The following is a 21104-nucleotide window of genomic DNA, read 5'->3' on the forward strand; positions in this document are numbered from 1 at the left end:
GGTTCAACAAGCCAGCTTGGACCCATGATGTTAGTCCTGTCCAAACCTGAGCAGCTGTTAAGAGACTTATCTCGTCGCCCGGCTCTCAGTAAAAGTGGAACATCGTGGCTGTTGAGCTGTTCCCTAATACCCTCATGATTCATACTTGTTCTGCTCCTTTTCCCAGAATGCAGCTCTGCATGCCTCACAGTGCTGTTGTCTTTACCCCGAACAGCGTCAAATCAGTGGATTACTCATCGTTCAACTGGGGCAACAAATTGCATTTTGTGTGTGTTTAAGTCAGTTTAAACAGTAATGGCTTGTTCTTCAAGTGCCTCAATGCTGCTGCTTGTTCTAACAGAATTAAATTTGATTAGTAAAGCTAAGCTGAAGCGTTAAAACCACATAGCTGTTTTATATTTTTCAGGACTAGAATGTTGCAAATAAATTTGCTTTAAAATTTTTGGTTTGTCCTCCTCAGAAATGAATGTTTGCTTTGATTCTTTGCTCTTTTTTTTCCCCGTGTCCTGTCCAACTGTAAAACAATCAGAATTGATGTCTGAGAGCCGAAAACAAGCCTTACAGTTTTGTTCTCACAAGTGGAGCATTATAGATTCAGCTATAATGCCCCGCCTGATAGCAAAATTTTATTAGAAATGCTTTTGGTTGTTTTTAATCCCAATGGACGTGGAGACAAGACGAAAGAAAAATGAAAGAGAAGAGGTGGGGTGGGGGCACACACAACAAAGAAAGGATGTACTTGCTTCTAGACCTGCAGAAAGAGAGAAAAAAAAGGGACACACAATGCAACGGAACCAAAATTTCACTGCGTAAACAGTAAACATGAGGATATATAATAACAATTTTGCTGAAAAACACACCGTAGTAATTCATAGTGCATTTAGTGCCGACCACAGCCCATGGTGATGATTTAAAAAAAAAACATAAAACTGAGTCCATACTTGTGAGAGCACCGTGTATGTTTGCTTTGATTCTTAATATTTAGTCTCTTTAAAGAGGAACTACACACCTTCATAAAATGTAACTCCACTCAAGATTTGAAAAATGCTATGGAAGTGGGCATTGCCAGGAGGCATGGAGTGGCATGGCCAAGCGTGGGGAATTTCCATCCCGGGAGGGAGGGGGAGTGGGAGGAGACTGTACCGATGACGTGAAATTGTTCCAGCCCCACAAATTTAAAATGCAGTAGCCACAGTTCAACCCACAGGGGGCAGCACTAAGGCGTTTTTAGACCAAGATTTTAGATTTAATCGAGTTTACACAAACATGTCAGAAAATGCACAGAAACAGAAAGGTTGTATTTGTAAAGACCCAGTTATTCAGTTTCTTAGCAAAAATGTATTATTTTGGGGTATAGCTACTCTTTAATTAAATATCCTATAATTGTTGATTGATTAGTATGAGGATTGCTGTATAGTCACTGACACTCGTCAGTGACTTGATGCAATTTGCTGGGTTCCTTATATAGGAAACATTATTTCTGATTGGCTTAATGAACTGTGAATTGGAATGTTTATTATGTGAAGTGCCTTGAGACGACTCTTGTCGTGATTTGGCGCTATATAAATAAACTTGAATTGAATTGAATTGCATCACTAAAAAAGTAAATAAGGCAGATAAATTGCATTGATATAAAGGTTAAATTCCAAACCATTCAAAACTACATTTAGATTATGAATTTCAGCCTATTGGTTGTATTTCTAGATTTCCACAGCTCTTGTTTGAACAGAGAAAAATTCTCTCAGACAGATTTTATCCAACGACAGGTCAGAGGTATGTATTCTCAAAACGTCAAGCTTTTAGCTGCCTGACATCTGCCTTGACCAAAACATTTACTGGTAAAAGCAAACCGACAAATAGCACAGGTTTGATCCTAGAACATTTATGACTTCAGAGTCCTGTTCCTGTCATGTGCAGTCTCAGACCTTCTTGACACATTCCTCTATTCGTTTTCAATTAGTGCCAACGCTTGAAGGAAGCCCTGGTTACCGAGGAGCCTCCTCTGTGAAATTCAGCAGCAACTATCTAATCAGATGTGTTTACATCAAGCATTCTGTTGTTCGTTACGGTTTAATAGAGCAGCTTTGGGCCTTTTGAATCATCTTTGTTTGAAATTGGTTCCAGATACAAAACTGACCCATTTCTGACCCTAAACCAAGAAAACAGCGTTGAAGACATTCACAGTGATTTATTTATTTATTTATTTATTTATTTATTTTGTTGCAACAGACTCCTTACAAGAGGTCTAATATGAAAGTTTTATTTGTATTATTGACATAGTGACAGTATATTGCATGTAAAAACTGTATTTTGTTTAATATGTTGTGTTTATTGTGTGTTGTTGTCCGTTTGGGCAACGGTCAGTGTCCGTGCCTGCTGGGAGGAGAGCCAGCGCTGAGTGTCCTCACCTGTTTGCTACTAAGTGTGAATTGAAGAGTTAGCAAGCGATCTAGACAGAGAGGTGTGAAGACGAACCCTGCCGACAGCGAAAAACATTACTCTTTTCAAAGATCACGGGGCACTAGCGAGTTATTCAGCCTGTGAAATATAATAACATTTGTATAAAAAACATTAATAACAAGTAATTAAAGCAAACAGAGGTTTAGTCGAGCAATCAGAGAGGTGAGGCACACAAAGTGTAAAAGTGATTGATTTGGTGGCCTAAAAAAGATTAAGCTAACATTTATGACTGTGGCTCCTCAGAGGCAGAATCCAGTTTGCTTTTATGTGTTTTTCTAATCAGCTCCGAACTCAATTTTTCTTAGCAGATAAACAAATAAATCAAGTTATTTTATTACATGCTGGACAAGAAAACAAGTTTATAGATCAGTATCTTAATTTGTCCCAAATGTCTGCTGTGTTTCCCCGTGTGTTGCTATCCTGCATTGCTAAACTTAGCGTTATCATCCAACACACACACACACATCAAATTCAGAGGCTTATCCAAGTTGTAGTAATGTGGACACCATATGCTGCAGCAGACGAGCCGTTTTTAGGAATGTCTTCTTTCTCCGACGGTGACAACATGATGCATACTTTACTGTTAGTGAAAGCCGGCTCACACACGGTTAGCACACACATTTTCTCAGGAAAAAAAAAAGACATCTTGGCTGTTAACTGTTACTGGCACCAGGTCTTCACTTTAGCAAAATCAAATCATGTTTCACCAACAGTGTTAGGCGATGGAAGGAAAACTTGAAATCACCTGTGCAGTGATGCCTTACCGTGTGTCTGGGAGGTGTGAAGAGGACCGATGTTATGTAATCAGTGTTTAAAAAAAACTCATCTGTATGTGTTTCTAACATGATACGTCACATTTTTGAAATGCCTGTCCTTCTGGCTGCAGACTATTTGGCAAAGCACGGCCGTCTAAGTGAGCTGGAGGCCCGGAGGAAGTTCTGGCAGATCCTTTCTGCGGTCGAGTACTGTCACAACCGAAACATCGTCCACAGAGACCTGAAGGCAGAAAACCTGCTGCTAGATGGCCACATGAACATCAAGATTGCAGGTAATTTAGACACACAGAGCGTAGTCTGTAATCTCACTGAGAATTTAAAACTCTTTGGATTTGTTTCCTGACATAATCTCAGATCTCTGAACCAAATGTCAAAGACAACCAGATCTTTTAGGTGTTAGGAGGCTTGTCCTACATTGTTTTTAAAACCGAAGCTTAAAAAAAAATCCCTCCCTCTTCAACTTCAACTGTGAAACATTAAAGATGGAGTCCAAAAATAGGAATAGAGTTAAAGGCAGAGATGTGAGACTTCATCTTTGGATCTGTATGGTTTGGATCAAACGAGTCGTATTTAGAGCTGTCATGTGATGGTGTCACCGAGTAGATGAGAGCAGTGTGGGGAAGTGAGAGGGTCAAGCTTGGACCCAACGGTGGAGGAAAGGATGGAGTGTTCTCTGAGAGGCTCAGGATTTATCTTCGCTGAAGTCCATCAGACGTTAAAGGATTTAATGAAAGCTGCTAAAAATACAGCCGTTAAAGATGAATATCAATGTGCTCCTCAATTTAAATGGTTGTTGTTCATTGTCTTCCTTTATTTCCAGAAGGTGAAAACAGATGAAGACACAAATGAACACATCTGTAGAATTACCCATAAATTATAAATGTGCTTTTCAGCTACATGATTTCTCCAATCTTCCTTTCCTCAGAAGACGGTAACCTGAAGATGTTATGACCCAGCAGTAATTTTGTCTGACTCGCAGCTGATTTTCAGCACCGCAGATTAGATTTGATGCAGCAAAACAATGAAAAGAACATTAACTGTGATTAGAGAAAAGGTACGGTCTGTGCCACTCTGCCCAAAACATGCAATTACAATTTTGGTAAGTGGTAGATGAAGTTTAAATGAGTTATTGTGTTAAATTAGTCCCATACATTAAAACAAGTCATTCCCTGTCTGCAGTGAATTGGTATGTTTATTATCAATCACAAGTTCACTGATTCACACCATTTCTTTAGGGATTAGGCTTTGATAATCTGCAGATTTTTCAAATCTGATAACTAAGCAACCAGATTTACTGCGTGATCCCTGTAGAAACGTCTGGCAGCTCAGTGGCCTAGTGGTAGAGTGTCCGCCCTGAGACTGGGAGATCAGGGTTCGATTCCTGGTCGGGTCATATCAAAGACTTTGAAAAAATCGGACCCAATGCCTCCCTGCTTGACTCTCAGCATTAAGGGGTTGGATTGGGGGGTTAAACCACCAAATGGTGCCCGATCGCGGCTGTGTCTGCAGCTCACCAATTTCTCACACACATCAGTGTGTGTGTGTGTGACAACTAATGGGACTTTAACTTTTAACTTTAACTTTAAGCAACCAGATTTACTGTGTAGAAACATCTGGCACTTGTATGAAAATGGGAGGATTCTTGCTTTCATGTCGGGAAACATGTTAGAAATCTTGTGACAAATTTCCTCTCAAAGTAATCATTGCTGCATTAGGAAAACCTTTCGCAAAAACTTTTCCATGAGGAATATTTTACATTGCTTGAGAGGTGTTAGCAATTAAATTTTAACTAAAAAGAGGCTAGATTGATTACTGAGAACTAACTTTTTTTTGTTGTAAAAATATTAAATATGTAAAACATTGCTCAGGGGGGTTGGATATACCTTTTGGGTGTCATTCCACTGTAGGTTTTCTAGTCACAGGCCAGTGAGATGTGCTTTATGGACAGGTGGAAAGTAAAAACTTCTATTTGCACGTTTACTCAAAGACAGGACAAGAACAGATGGATGAAAAAGTTCTAAACTCACATTGACCCCTTCCCCTTCTTTCCACCGGAGGCAAAAGCAACGTGCAATGAAATGGAGACATTTTACCCGCGAGCTTTCGGGAGCGTAAGTTTTCCACACATGGTGAGAATTGCAATGCCACGAGTGATTTCTGAAGTTACAAGCCAGGAGAAAAACAGCTGCAAGCATCCAGAAAGGTCTGTGGTTTATTTTCTGTTCTGTTCACATCGGCTGCAGGGTTTTAACAGGAAATGGCGTATGTTCGTGTGCACGTGACTTTTATTTTGAAAGTTTCCGGATGTTTCACGCTGCTTTTGTGTTACTTCCTGTTTGGTGTTATCTAACCTGTGGAATTTGATATTTTGATGCGTAGCGTGTGAAAAATAGACTCTAAATGTAATGAGACCGTCCCTTCGCTCCTGAGACACTTTGCTGCCGGTGGAAAGTAACTCATCCACTATAACAACAGCTAATTGCTGTGTTGTGTGTTTCGCAGCAGTTTTGCGAAGCTTTCATGTCAAGTGGAAAGAAGGGGTCAATCTGTCATTTTACAAGGTAGTTCTAAAATCTGTCTTAATTATTGCAACCAGTTTCAAGTTTCTATAAAGTTTATTCTGGCTTTACATTATAACCCATTCACTTTGACACGTGCTTCCTTTTGTCTAATGTTTACGAACCGGCTGATTATTTAGTAGGTTTTCTAGTTGAATAAATCCAGTTTGCTTGTATAAACCAATTCTGTCTACTTGTACAGCACATTCTATTTTGTATTATTAGAAAAGAACAGCAGAATTTTGTCATATAGTAAAAAAAATTGTTTTGTTTTCATTTTTGGTGTTTTAATGTGCCATTCAAGTTTGACACACTCATTGTAGTATAACTTTGTGAAGTACCTTGAGACGACTCTGATTTGGCGCTAAGTAAACAAACTGAATTGAATTGGATTAACATTGTATAAAATCTGCCTCTGGAACGTACACCCATCACTACCAGTGCAGGTTAATTCCTCCGATTATCTCAGATGAGTTTTACTGATGAATAAAAGTGAAATATTTTAAAATCAATACACGCTAATTGAGCTACGATGATCGATAAATGATACTTAAGCTTCGAGGAGTTTTAACACGTAATTGTCTGAAAACTATTTCCTTGCCCAAAGCGTCTCTAGAGCTTCTGGGTAGGTTTTTTTTTATTTATTTATTTTTTATGTCTTTCTCCTGGAGTCCATCCATTTCTCCCAGCTCTCAGAAGGCCACCCCCGGTCAGCCTGTATGAAGCTTAACCGGCGGTCGGAGAGGGAAAGGTCGCAGCGATGGCGGCTGCAGAGGAGAGTGCAGCAGTAGCAGCAGGGAGTGCCCTTAATGTTTTCACTTCAAACAACCTGTTTGGGGTCCAGTTGACAGATTGACGAGGATGGAAAGAGAGAAGGAGAAATAACACAAACAAGGAAAGAGAGGAGGCCTCCTAGATTATTTTTCATTTTACTTTAGAGATTAATAATGTCACATTTAGTATTTGTTCACTTAATTGTTTGTTTTAGTAAATGTTCACGGTTTATTAAAATAAAAAACAGATGACAGTGTGTAGTGTCTTACATAATAAGTAGTAAGTATGGTTTAGAGGACTGGCTTTTGTGTTTTAGCATTTGAGAAAAACTGTAATACGTTTGCAGTGGTCTCTAGGAGTTCCTTGTGAGTTGTACTCTGTGTAGAGAAAGCCCTGGTGCACCTGTTTCAGGAACTACAAGGTTGCCAGATCAGAGGAGTGTTTCAGGTAACAGGATTTGGAGTCTTACTTCCTGATATTTGGACATCTCACCTCTGATTGGCTATTGACTCCCTTTTCTCTGCAACGTTGTTGTTTTATCTCCACTAATACCACAAGCCTGGAGGAGTTCTGCTTGGTGGTGAAGTTGCTAATGCTAATGATTGTTAGCGTCTATTAGCTGAGACGTTCTCTGCTGTTTCCTTGACACTAAACCAACAACAGCTTTCCACGTCATGAGTCAAGATGGGTGAGTGCATGAATGTTAAGTGGCAGTGTGACGTAGATCTGTCAAGTCTTTTCTAATCCTAGAGTTCCACCGTCTATTTTCTATCAGAAGCTAAAGCAGGGGATAGGTGTGGGAGATATTTTCATGATCAGCCTGCATGAAAAACTCAGTGACCAATTATAATCAGAAATATTCATTAAAACATGTTTTTTCAGTGAACCACACCTTTAGTTTTATTAGGATGAAGATGAGAAATAGTAATTTTTATGCAAATTTAAAATATTTAAAGGAAGGCTTGTACTGAGTCATAAATACATGTACCATGTGAACAGCTGCAGGACTTGACTCACCTGCACTGATTCACTCAAACTGATTGTATTTCCAGTGGAACATGTGTGATATTATGCTAATGCGTGTGTGTGTGTGTGTGTGTGTGTGTGTGTGTGTGTGTGTGTGTGTGTGTGTGTGTGTGTGTGTGTGTGTGTGTGTGTGTGTGTGTGTGTGTGTGTGTGTGTGTGTGTGTGTGTGTGTGTGCGTGCATGTGTGACACTTGGGGCACCACCACCCCACCCTTCCTGTAGAGCTGTTGGTAGCCTACAGCATGCCGGCATGTCTGACGTCAACTAGTCTGCTCAGTATTCAGCTCCATGAAATGGGTCACAGCTTCTGACGATAAAGCAACTGCAGCGCCTTCGCTCCACTCCGCCTGCGTCTTCTATCTCATGTTCACAAAAGCATCAGACAGTAAACAGAACTGTAATAAACCCAATAATGCAACACAGTTCTGCTGCTGCTGCAGCCGGCATTGCAGTAATTGCATTCGCTCACATCTGGCGATTTGGTTTTGGATTTTTTTTTGTTTTCTTAATCCTTCAAATCTGATTCCTAAATGTATTTGAACTGTTTAATGTTTTCCAGGAAGAAAACAGATTGCAGTCCAGATTATGTGTTGTCCTCGTCTGTTTGCACATAGTTTGATTTATTTATTTATTTATTTTTGCTTTATCTTAGAGAGGGATGGGTAAAAACATGCAGCTCAGGTCTTTGCACAAAAACTAATCCAAAGAAATAATTTTATAGAATATCAGACCATTAATTTAAGGGGAAAACTGAACCAGTATGAGCGTAAATAGTCGTGTGTGTGTGTGTGTGTGTGTGTGTGTGTGTGCGTGTGCGTGTGCGTGTGTGTGTGCGTGTGCATGTGCGTGTGCGTGTGTGTGTGTACCTTCTACCTCCCTTTGATGCAGACATAAATCCCAGTACAATAAATAAAATCTCAGACACCACTTGAATTCTCATTCGATGGTGAGAAAAAACTTCATCTAGCGGAGTAAGACAAGGATGCACGTCTAACCGTTTTATAGATTAAATTTGTCCGACAGTTTAGAGGTGAACACAGAGGAGATGAGAGGACTCAAAGGACACACTAATTAACAAATGAGATTTGTCCGCAGGTCACATAATCTATCTATAGTTCAGTCAGGTGCTGAAATCCTGTCTATGATCCGATGAGTCCAGTGAAATGTTTAAACCCACCAAAGTGGAAAAAGGTAGAGCTGAAGTTACAGCTACTGTTTGTTTTTGGTTTTTTTGTTGGTGCATAATTGTATAAAAATCATTTTGTAGGATAGTTGGAAGCAAAAATCAAACTTTGTTTGATTAGTAATTGATCATCTGATCAAAGTCGACATTGTTATGACCTCTGCTGTTCATTTTTTATAAGTAAAACTGAATCTGATACTGTTAGGAAATGTAGTTTTTGCTTGTTTTATGCATTTTTACAAACTACAAAAAGAAACCACTTTGTGTTTTTTTTATCATTAAAACCTGTAACATGCTTTAAATGATTTATTAATGTTATCTGGTTTACAGTGTGGTGTTTCGTAATGTGGAAATGCTTCAAAATGGAAATGTTAAACCATTTGTCCAGATTTTTTTATTGTGCATTTAAACCCACATCCCCTCGAGCCCAATCGTACAAGCTGGATATGTTTTAAACCTGTAGTTTATTTGTTTTGCAATGCATTTTGTTTCTGTTTATGTAACCGTTCCAAATTATGGAAAGAGGGTGGGGGTGGGAGCTAAAGTGCAGCTGTCTAGTCCCATGACACCATCCCATTGATAAATTACTAAATATGGTATTTTTCTTCTTCTTTTTTTTTAACACAACTGCAGGTAAATACAAATAACCAGCATTAAAGCTGCTACAGCAAATTTGGAAAATATTAGCTTAAAACATTATTTTTCTTGCCTCTTAATGTTCTAATATAGTATAGCTGTAAATACATTGTGGAGGGGACGAAAACTTGCGTATTTACAACAGAACACCACTGGTGTCAGGTTCTCCACTCAATAATATCAGAGAAGAAGAAACAGCCGGCTGCTACCACTTCAACTTCAGGACATACTACCAGAGTCCCAAAAAGCAAAACACCGTTTGAATTTACGGAAAACAAAAGACTCTTGGACCTAGTAAACAGTGACTGGTGTTTAGCACCATCTTGTTTTCTCTGGCAACGTGGGTTTCTGATTCTGGCAGAAGCATCTAGGGGTGGGGTGTGTGTTCTGTGACCGTGTTCAAAACCTAGCTTGTTCTGTGGATTTGCTGTAGCAGCTTTAAAAGCTGAAGGGATAACATTTATTTTCATTTCTGAACTGGACGAAATGGAAAGATAATCATCCTTAAATCAGATAAATTCTAACAAAAAAGATGAGAAAAGGAGTGAAGGTGGTGTGATAATAACTGGGTTTGGTGAATGCTCTCAGTGATTTCCCATTGTTTAACTCACATATTGGATTTAAATAAAAATTGACGTCTGCGTGTGTTTTTGAGCTTCTTCTCACCGTCTCTTCTCTGAAGACGAAAATGTAAAGTCTGTCGTTCTGCAGACGGCCAATCGGAGCCCAGCACTGATGACCTCATGTCAGTCTCCAGGGGAGGTTGCCTCATACAAAGATCCATTTCTTCAATGTGCAAAAATGTGGATCTTAAGCTGCGATACACAAACCCTCCATGCAGACGTTCCTGATCAGTGCACTTCATTCATTCTGCACATCATCTTTGAAACGTTTGACACTTTTAGCTGTTTATTTGTTTCTGTTTTTGCAGCAACTACTGTAGAGCTGTGTCTCTTTCTGAGCTTTTATTATATAATCTGACTTTTGTGTCTTCAATCTGCTTGCCTCTGCTCTTTGACCCTGTGTAGATTTTGGATTTGGGAACTTCTTCCAGCCTGGAGAGCCTCTGGCCACATGGTGCGGCAGCCCGCCTTACGCAGCTCCTGAAGTCTTTGAAGGACAACAGTACGAGGGCCCGCAGCTGGACATCTGGGTAAGATGTCTGATTGCTTAAAGATCAAAAAACTCCTACAGGAAGTTGAACTTTCACCAGTCTGTGGTTGATTTATGGAGTGTTTCTGCCCTGACTTTGCTCCCTGCGTGTGTGTGTGTGGTTTCTAGAGTATGGGGGTGGTGCTGTATGTGCTGGTGTGTGGTGCGTTGCCCTTTGATGGGCCCACGCTGCCTGTGCTCCGACAGAGAGTCCTGGAAGGAAGGTTTCGCATCCCCTACTTCATGACTGAAGGTGAGGAGACACGGTCTTTGATCTGGGATTTAAAACACACATGAAGATAATGAAATCAAGTCCAAAACCTCACCCCGCCACTTTACAGTCTTATAAATGCACCCTCACTCTGCATATAAAAACATCATGTTTCAAGTGCCTTTGCTGGTCGGCTCTCGTGCAGCACCACAGTTGTTACCCGTAGAGCTTTGTGCTAATTTAAAGGGAATGCAGTACGGAGCACTCCCGTCGGTGTCGGCTGCAATTTTTGTTGGAGGGGTTGTGTGTGCACGCAGGCTGGAGAGTCAGTCAGGTTAACTGGGTGTCTCGCAGCATCCCTGCTGATTGCATTCATTCCTGCTTGCTGGCTGGAGATTAAGTCCAGAGCTGGAGCTGTTTATGTAACCTGGGAAAGAGCCAGCGAAGCCCTCCAGCTGCTCGTCCGTCCGTCCCTCTCAGAAGGCTTGGTGATTCTGTTTGAGTCATACTCCCATTGTGTGAGACGTCCTCCTGTCAGTCCGTGTCTCTCTAGGAATCTGATGTCTCCACTCAGGGTGTGGCGAGGACGTTTTTTAGTTTATTTATTTGGCAGCGAATGTAAAAGTGTAGTATCAGCACTTGGATCAGACTCCAGGTCCAACCCTCGTTCCCTGAACTTGGAGAACAGAGTGTGCTGATTTCTTCATCCAGAAACGTTCCACCTCATTTCTTCACGTTGATCTCGCCGCTAACACAGCCTTGCACCGTAGACTCTCACTGGAGCTTCCGATCACTGTTTACTCCGGATTTATTAACCCCAAATGTCATAGTCTACATCCGTTTCGAGCTTGATTACTTCTTTTTCCTGTCCGCAGTTTTGTTTTAAAGCTGCAATTTGTGTGAATTCTTTTAAATCCACATTGTGCAATGAAAAATTTGCACTTTTAACTCACTCCTGCTGCTGCTGCTGCTGCCCCCTTCCTGGAGGACACACTGCAACTCTACACCACTGGAGCGATACTCGTGTTCAGTGGGATGGTTTTGTGTTTAACTCACGGCGGTGTAAAGTTCTTTCTAAGAACAGCCTGTCAATCAGTGAGCCAGCCACGCGGCTTCACGGAGTCCGCTCCTTCCTGGTTAAGAGAGTTCAGCCTCAGCTGTGACCAGACCGAAGTGTGACGACGTTCTGGGTCAAGCCAGGTGTACGGGTGTTAAACTCTTGTTAGGAGCTGCTTTTGCCTCAGCAGCTCTCGCTGCTTGTAGGCCACGGTGTGAAGTGAAAGTACAACAAAAATAGGAAAACAAGCATTACTTAGAAGTAAAATGCTGTTAGTAGATCAGCGCTGTGAGTTGAAGAATGTGCAGCAGGGTGTTAATGTCAGCTGCTCGGTTTTTACTCAGTTAGTGGAAAATCAAGACGTTTCATGGTTATTTAACTTGGAACCCCAGTTTTGGTCTTTGAGACTAATACAAGGTGATATGAAGACGATTGGGGGATGTTACACAGCCCGTGTTCTCCAGACCCCACTTGTTTTGCTTTAAGACGGCAGCAGTGGAGTGAGTGGGCAAGAATGCAGGGTGCAGCCATGTCGCAGCGCTGCAGCCGCAGGAACTGTAATCCCGTTAAGATCCCAGCTGTGTCTGACGTCAAACTCATCAAGCCTCTAACTAGAGGTGAGCAGCTCTCATTAGCAAGGGAGGGAAAGTAGAAAAGAGTGTTCATGCTGTTCACAAGTGACGGCAGGAGCAAATAAGAAAGGAATGTCAGCTTTTACGTCCTTGAAGTGTAATTTCTGCTCCATCGATGCTAATTAGAAGATGTTTCTGAAATCACAGAAGCTCACCCTTCTCTTTGCAGACTGTGAGCATCTGATCCGCAGGATGTTGGTTCTGGACCCGTCCAAGCGTCTGTCTCTGGCCCAGATCAAGGAGCACAAGTGGATGCTGCTGGACGTCCCCGTGCAGAGACCAGTCCTTTACCAACAGTCTCTGTCCACTGAGGGCGAGACAGGTGTGGGAGAGTACAGCGAACAGGTGCTTCGCCTCATGCACAGCCTCGGCATCGACCAGCACAAGACTATCGAGGTAAAGGACCGAGCTGGAGCCATGAGACGGGTCCACCCACATTAAAGATGAGAAAAACAAGCTGTAAACACTGTAAACTACAACATAATCCACAAATTGTAGTTTCAGATCTCACACCAACACTTAGATCCAATAAATATAAATTCTTCTGTAATTATTTAATGAGAACAATCCAATAAAAATAGTTTGAGACTTTTATTTTTCCATCTTGCACCAATTTTTAATAATTCCTTATGCACATTTTCAGGAGTGTTGTTCTTTTACAGGTGTGTTTCTAACCCCGGACATCTCAAACTGGCAACGATTTGTAATAAACACAAATATTGAAATGATTTGTAAAAAAAAAAAAAAAAAAAGGTTGTATCTTTGTGTGTTGGTGTTCCACAAACCTGGCTGAGCTCATTTTAGGGCCAGAAGTGAAAAGTGTGCACCAATCAAAACGTGAATGAGCTGCAGACTTCCAAGAAATGGTGCAGTAATCATTTTAACAGGCTTCTTGAAAAGTATTTTGTTTTCTCAGATCCCAAAACAGATTAAATGTGTTCTGATTCCTCAGATTTCAGCGAGGTTAAAGCTTGATTTTAAAACGATCTTTATACCTCTGGAGTTAGACGTGTTCTTACTGAAGTACGCAGAGAAAAGTCTTAATAAAACCTGTGAGCTAATGTTTTTTCCTAAAGCTTGTTAGTTAAATCTGGAGTTCTCTGCATCATATTTACCTGTTTTTCAAAGACATTTGAACTTTTGCTTGTTCTGTTCAGCCAAGCGCTGACGGGCTGCCATTTATCAGCATGTTGCCATGTCTTTTAGCACCAAACCAGTGATTCTGTTTGCATCCACCCTCTAACCCAGGGATGATTAAAGAATTAAATGTCATCGAGACGAACGTGCTGTCACCGTTGAGGTGAACCCCGCTCTAACGCGACCGTTTGTCCTCCAGTCTCTGCAGAACAAGAGTTACAACCACTTTGCTGCTATATACTACCTGCTGGTGGAGCGGCTCAAGGCGCATCGCTGCAGCTTCCCTGTGGAGCAGCGGCTCGACGCGCGCCAGCGACGGCCCAGCACCATCGCTGAACAGACGGTCATCAAGGTAACGGGAAGTCTGCTGAATGCGATGTGCTGATTACGATCTGATCAAAGCTCCATTATTCACACCTGCACCCTGAAACAAACAAACAGAGGCGGCCGGATGATTCTTTTATTCATGTCTGCTGCGCTCTCTGGGAGGATTTCACAGCCCGCCTCGATCATTCACTGACATTGTTCTTCCTAATTTTCTGCTTCATAGTATCACATTAAAATGTATCATTTCTAAGGCTTTTTTTAAATTTCCCATTTGGAAGTTTATTATTATTTTCCCACAGTTTCACCACCGACGCCGTACATATCTCTCTTTTCCTCCTCCTCTACAGTCGACCAGCAGCTCAGCCCAGGTGGGTTTGCTCCCGCAGGGCATTCGGATGCTGCGTTCCCCCGCTGTTCCACAGACCTCCTCTGATGCTTGCACCTTCCCACAGTCTGTGTCTCTGCTGGAGCAGAATTTCATGGTGGAGGAGGTCAACACGCCCAAAGTAGGTCCAGCTCATGGAAACATGAACATGAATGGAAGTTCTGAGAGTTGTTGTGAGGTTCGCTTTGATGGCCTTGTTATGTAAATCAGGTGTGTGCGTGCGTGCGTGCGTGCGTGCGTGTGTGTGCGTGCGTGTGTTTACAGAACAGAGAGGTACATGTTATCTGCATGAATGGAGTCTGGTTATGTAAGCGGTCCTGTGATGATGAAGTGACCTTATGCAGAGCTGAGCAAACGCACACAGACAGGAAGCCGTTGCGCCACTCCTGCCATCTCGCCGCCCAGATGTCCCGCTCCTCTCAGCCAGCATCCGTCTCTCTCAGCATATGAGTGTTCTTTATGCTCTGGCTTTTCTATTGACTCTGCTCATTTAGTGTCAACTCTACCCTCTTATTGATCATCTAACTTTACTGTCCCCATATGACCTGCTCGGTGTGTGTGTGTGTGTGTGTGTGTGTGTGTGTGTGTGTGTGTGTGCGTGCGTGCGCGTGCGTGCGTGCGTGAAAGTTCATTAAGCCAATCAGAAAAAGTTTCCTGTATTAGGAACCCAGCAGGTTGCATCGAGTCACTGACACGAACTCCTGGTGTTTCTCTGGCTCCGGTCTGAAGACGTTTTCATCTGCTTGTGAATGCTGTCCAGAGTTCTCAGCCCTCTTATCACTTTACCTCATTTAGGTGAACGGCTGCTTGCTGGACCCCCTCCCTCCCACCACTGTCCTCCGCAAGTCCTCCACCTCGTCGCCTAGCAACATGATGGAGACATCGATCGACGAGGGCATTGAGACTGAGGAACCCGACACAGATGACGATCCAGCCCACCTGCTCTCAGCCTATCAGACGACTCGCTTTGGACAGCGGCGACACACCTTGTCAGAGGTCACCAACCAGCCAGGACCGTCCAACCAAGGTATGACATCACCCTTTGGGCTCTACTAAAAGCTAATCTGTTGTCTCGGTTACTGATTGACCTGAATGTTCCACCCCAGGTAAATTATTGGCTCTCGGCCACAATCCGTCTACGGGCAGCATGGACTCCGACATCGGCTACGACATGGGGTCTGCCCACAGCGAGCTGGGTCTCCTGGACGACACGCCCCCCTCCCTCAGTGAAGCGGGACAAACCAGCGGCTCTGCCTCCGGCTTCTCCCCGACTCCCTTCTTGATGGCAAGGCCCACCAACCCAGCAATGGCTGTCCTGGCCTCCCAGCACCGAGAGACACACAACCGCTCTCCCATCAGCTTCAGAGAAGGCCGGCGTGCCTCTGACACCTCCCTCACGCAAGGTCAGAACACATCGTATCTGGACTGGGGGGTTAACCACAACTATGGAAGAACGTGTTGAATCGGACACACTCTCTGTTGAGCAGCTCAGCCCACGACAGGATCGTTTGACACCGTGTGATTCCCGCCGCTTGTCTGTTGAATAGAATCAATTTAGCCAGTTTCTCTTGAGATGCCGCTTAAGGAGCTCACTGTCTGGGTTTGGAGGAGATGGGTGGAAAAAAATGCTTTGAAACGGCAGATCAAACACACATAAGTGTCTTCTGACGAGGCGCTCCGCCGCATGTCGCTGACGATCTGGGATCCGTGGCGGGGAAGTTTGATCGCCATGACAGGTGTACATGTCTTATGTATAATATGTGTGTGCGCAAGTGCCTCGTTGGCACCTTCTCGTTCCCACCTCCCCACTCCTCCTCCTGCTCCTTCACACACTTTTTTTCTCTTCCATGTCTTCCTGTGCTCTCTTCCCATCCCTCACCCTCTCACTGACGACAACAGCGGTGATGATTCACTTTGTGAATCAGACGCTCGTTTTGAAGGTTTCAGCCCACATCCCTCTCTGTCCCCAGCCCACCCCCCATCCTTCTTTTAACTTCTGTTTCTTCCTCCTCTCGCTGCCTTTCCTTTCTGAAGTTGCAGACAGGATCTCTGCCTCATGATTGTCACACGGAACGAGTCGGCGTGGAACAATCCCCGTCCACGTCCTTTGTGGCTGCGTGTTGAAAATCACCTGCACGTAAGCCGATCAGAACCGATAATTCAGTGTTTAAAAATACACCTCGCTCCCCGGCTCCACGCCAACGGGCTGCAGCGCGCTCCCAGTTGGTATTTGCACTTATTTATTTATTTTTCATAATCTTCTTTTGGAGGATGTTGATGCGGCGGATTCTTTTGCGTCAGGCTTGCTGACTCTGGTTTTAAATAACTCCCACCATCGCAGTGAGTCAGGCCCTATCGTTCACAGCCGCAGCTCGTCACCACTGGTCGGGTTTTATCAGGGCTGTTTGGAACACAGCTCACACACACACACACACACACACACACACACACACACACACACACACACACACAGCTGCAGAATGACGGGCACACACTAGTGACATACATCCAGTGACTGTCAGCAGGGGTGATGAAAAGCCTGCATGGTGCTAACATCAGCGAGGATTAAAGCTGGGCTTCTCTAAAAAGCAAATTTTATTCTGTTGTTAATTCTGACTGATGTGGGCGGGGCTTCTGCTCACAGGTCTGGTGGCGTTCCGGCAGCACCTCCAAAACCTGGCGAGGACCAAAGGGATCTTAGAGCTGAACAAAGTCCAGATGCTGGTGGAGCAGATGGGCTCGGGGGACGGTGCCCCTGGGGGCCCCCTGGGACCACAGCACCACTTGCACAACCTGATGGAGGTTGGTCTCACACACACACACACACACTCTCTCTCTCTCTCTCTCTGTCTCTCTCTCTCTCTCTCTGTCTCTCTCTCTCTCTCTCTCTCTCTCTCTCTCTCTCTCTCTCTCTCTCTCTCTCTCTCTCTCTGTGATCTCTCCCCAAACACTCATTCTCAGCTTCAGTTCTACTATTCTGATTTCATATTTGAGATTGAAAAAATAAAACACACACACACACACTCACTTGCACCGAGGCTGTTGTGTAACCCCAGGAGAGGCAGCCAACTGCAGCTTGTTTACTGTCTCTCGTCCCACTGGAGCTCGGAGTCTCGGCCAAAATGAATGCAGCCATTGTTGAAATCAGTCCGACTTGTCCCTAGTAGTGTCTAGAACTCTGATCACACACACACACACACACACACACACACACACACACACTGGGGACTATTTGAGGAACTAACTGTTGCTTCCCTGTAAACACAAAATAAATTAGCACAAGCAAGATGTCCTTGTTTTCTTTTTATTTTTGTTTGTTTTTCATTATTTTCCGTCCATCTCATAATGAAATGAAGCTGCACTTTGTTTGGTTATGCCCCTTGAAGCCGCATCATCCTTTTAATTATCTTCCATTCCATCTACCTAATGTGGAATCCCTCCGTGGCGTGCCCTTTAGGGAAAGGCATCTGCAGACATCGGGGGCAGGAGGACTCATTTAGACGACATGAGGCGCCCACGCCGCCGCGCGGCTTTATGAAGCGCCCTGCAGCTTCTGAGCGTTCTATTCCAATGCTGTATGTTTCTCATTGAAGGGTGAGGCTTGCAAGCAGCAGGAGGGCCTAGCTTTATACCCAGGTGAGCCCCGACCACCTCTGCTGTCCCGCAGACAGAGTCTGGAAACGCAGTACCTTACTCACCGATTGCAGGTACCGTTAACACGCTCACCCCGATGAGATTCAGCCAATCACAGGCTTACCTCTGATTCTGTGTCCTAATTCTACATGAACTCCGCTCAATATCTTAGAAATACTTGATTGCAGATGACTGTAGTAGTAATTTAGTCTCTTTTGCCTTGAAGACCAACCTGTTGGCTAACAGTCCAACTAGCTGTCAACTTTTCTGTAAGGAGACTCCTCGAAGTTTAGAGCAGCAGCTGCAGGAACACAGGTAACTCACTCTGCACCCCCACCTGTTGCTTCTTTTTTGTTTCGGGGGGGGGGGGGGATACACACCACAGCCAGATGAGTTTGACAGTTCATCGCGATCAGTCATGTTTTTCTCCATTAAAACATTTTATGGCTGTAACATTTGCTTTGGAGCAACGACGAGTCTGTTTCCCCAGCTCTGATTGGTTTGGTTTCTTTTATATATATGATATTTTTTATTTGACTCCAAAAGGCAATATGTTAGAAAACATTTTCTACTTTTGGTGTTCAAATTCAATTCAGTTCAAATTCAAAAATACTTTATTAATCCCAGAGGGAAATTGATTATTGTTGGACTCTTGTGCTTGTTCTCCGTGTGAAGTGAAGATGTGCTCTCCCCCAGACTGAACCAGAAGAGGATGTTCCTGCAGCAGCAGTCTCAGGGCCTGGGCCTGCAGACCTACTTCAACCAGATGCAGATAGCTGAGAGCTCCTTCCCACCAGGCAGCCCTGCTCTGGACCTGGCGGCGTCACAGACTTCCCCTCAGGGCCCCCCCATGCCCACCTCCAGCCAGCCTCCGCCCCAGCAGCAGGGCAGTTCTCAGGCCTCCTCCCCCTTTAGCCTGAGCCCCCTTATTGAGCCAGGCGAGGTGGTTTTTGATCCCTACATGAGCCATCACCACTACACCCAACATCTGCCTCATGGAGCTCACCTCCACCACCAGCACCACCATCAGCAGCCTCTGGAGGCTTCCATCAGCAGCAGCCTGAGCTTCAGCTACCCCACAGGCTGTGAGCCTCTGGGGCCAGAGACCCTCCCATTGGACCAGTACGAGTTCCCCATGAACCCCGCCTTGCTGCCTCCTCCCGCCCCAGGAGAAGCTGGAGTTCTGGGCGGCTCGGGGCAGCCGGACACCCTAGGCATGCCTGAGCTGCAGGGCTCTCTCCTGGACAGCGAGATGATGGAGACGGTGGACTCGCAGCACGGCTTTGTCCTGGTCAACTGAAGCAGGCTGAATCCAGAGCAGTATTAAGCAATGGCAGCATGGAGAGCAGAAGGAACGGAGATGTAAGTGGAGGTCTGACGCGCCGCAACAAGGAAGGACATGTTCCCTTTTGTACAACTAATACAAACTTCATTTCTTAGTTGTGTAAAACCTCAACTTTTCTACCAAAATCCTCCCTTTCTCCTTCTGCTCCGAGGCAGAAATGGGCCCAGCGCACGGCGCGGCCGCTCTAGTCTGAGACTGCGCTGCGCCATCCTGCAGCAGGACGCAGCACGCCCTCCAGGCTGCAGCAGTTTGTCTAGAAAATAGTTTGAACTAATTTAGAAATGAATGAATTGCAACTAAAAGCACAAAAGCTGGCAGTGCTTCTTGTATTTCAGATGGAACTCGACGACCGACGGGTTCCTAAAATCACTTCTGTGGATGGAGAGATGCCCGAGCAAGTGACTGTAGCCCTCGTTTATCATGGTACTAGGAACATCACCACAAATCCAAGTGTGTGTGTGTGTGTGTGTGTGTGTGTGTGTGTGTGTGTGTGTGTGTGTGTGTGTGTGTGTGTGTGTGTGTGTGTGTGTGTGTGTGTGTGTGTGTGTGTGTGTGGTAACACACTATAATACACAGGCCGTCACCGTGATCCTGCATAAGTTACAACACTATCGCTTTAATAGCTTTGCCTCATCCGATACCCTAAAGGATGCTAGTTCTGTGCTGTTAGCAGATGAAGAAAGTTAGGAGAAACGTGCAGTTTGTGACTTTTTTTATTCATGATGTAACTACTGATGTCGTTGTTTTTTACACTACTGATTTCACACAGTTTCAATTTAAAGAATGAAGCGGATTACGAGGAGTTTTAGCAGGCGAGAAGGCCGCGCGTCGTTAGAACTGTGGGTCCTGATGAGTGAGGGCTGATGGGATGGAGAGCAGAGTTTCTGTGGCAATACCGAAGCAATATTAATCCTGAATGTGGAGGGAGTGGAAGCCTCACCCGCACGGCCAGCTCTGATTGGTTCCTGCAGACCTCTGAGGCGTCCACAGTGACATCACTGCAGCTGATGATGTAACCAGGAGATAATCCCATCAGTCATTTGCTCCAAAAAGTGCTGCGATTTGCCTGCAGCTGAAGAAGAAACGATTTTTTTATATAGCACCTCTAAATAAAAATCACAAGAATGAAAAATCCAAATTTAAAAAAATATTGTGATTTTTTATTTTTTTTAAATTTTTTGTTGATCTGTTAATGTTGAGATAATCTCACTTAAATGGGCTTTTGAGCAGCACCACTTCTCCTGAACGGTGTTTTTATTAGATGTTCAGGAGTTGGCTGGTTGTGATCTCAGATCCGGGATCTGTGAATGAATCTAGAACACAGCTAGTTTAATTTAACATCAAAGTTTAGACCTTTGCACAATATTTAAGTTCAAATATTCAGTTCCTAAAAACCAGATTTCCTCCCAGTCTGTAAAATATTTATTCCTAACAATGATTTTTGGTTTGCATCATCGCTGCTCCGGTCGTGTCTCTGAGCCGTTTCATGACTTGTGTTGATCTTTCTGACGATGTTGCTGCTGCTGTGAGACGAAGTCCAGCAGAACTTCAGTCCCTGGACACTGGATCTCTGCCGTTTTCTCACCTTTCTTTTTTTCTTTTGCCAGACAGCAACGGGACAAGATTTTTCTGTTTCCTTTGTTTTTACAGCATTTAGTCTGAGCTGAATCTAGCAGACAGAAGGAACTCCTCTCACAACAACAATAATAATGGAGATGCAGGTCTGATGTGGCTGACTCGGCATGCATCCAATCAGATTTTAGAGGAGTCTAAAAAAAACGTAGGAACAGGAAGAAAATGTGGACCAACTGT

General features: G+C 43.9%; 1 protein-coding gene across 1 annotated transcript in view; it reads left to right on the top strand.

Moving 5' to 3' along the window:
* Positions 1-19456, top strand: part of sik2b (salt-inducible kinase 2b) — a 48002-nt gene extending 28546 nt beyond the window's left edge. The window contains exons 4-15 of the mRNA XM_015951522.3: positions 3347-3508; positions 10442-10566; positions 10695-10818; positions 12635-12861; positions 13802-13954; positions 14277-14435; positions 15110-15341; positions 15421-15717; positions 16959-17116; positions 17908-18021; positions 18174-18262; positions 18644-19456. Coding sequence (XP_015807008.1) covers positions 3347-3508; positions 10442-10566; positions 10695-10818; positions 12635-12861; positions 13802-13954; positions 14277-14435; positions 15110-15341; positions 15421-15717; positions 16959-17116; positions 17908-18021; positions 18174-18262; positions 18644-19247 — 2444 coding nt within the window. The 3' untranslated portion in view covers positions 19248-19456. The remainder of the gene's footprint in view (positions 1-3346; positions 3509-10441; positions 10567-10694; positions 10819-12634; positions 12862-13801; positions 13955-14276; positions 14436-15109; positions 15342-15420; positions 15718-16958; positions 17117-17907; positions 18022-18173; positions 18263-18643) is intronic.
* The last annotated feature ends 1648 nt before the right edge of the window (positions 19457-21104 follow it).

This window comes from Nothobranchius furzeri, chromosome 13 (assembly GCF_043380555.1).
Source record: "Nothobranchius furzeri strain GRZ-AD chromosome 13, NfurGRZ-RIMD1, whole genome shotgun sequence".
Classification (NCBI taxonomy): Eukaryota; Metazoa; Chordata; class Actinopteri; order Cyprinodontiformes; family Nothobranchiidae; genus Nothobranchius; species Nothobranchius furzeri.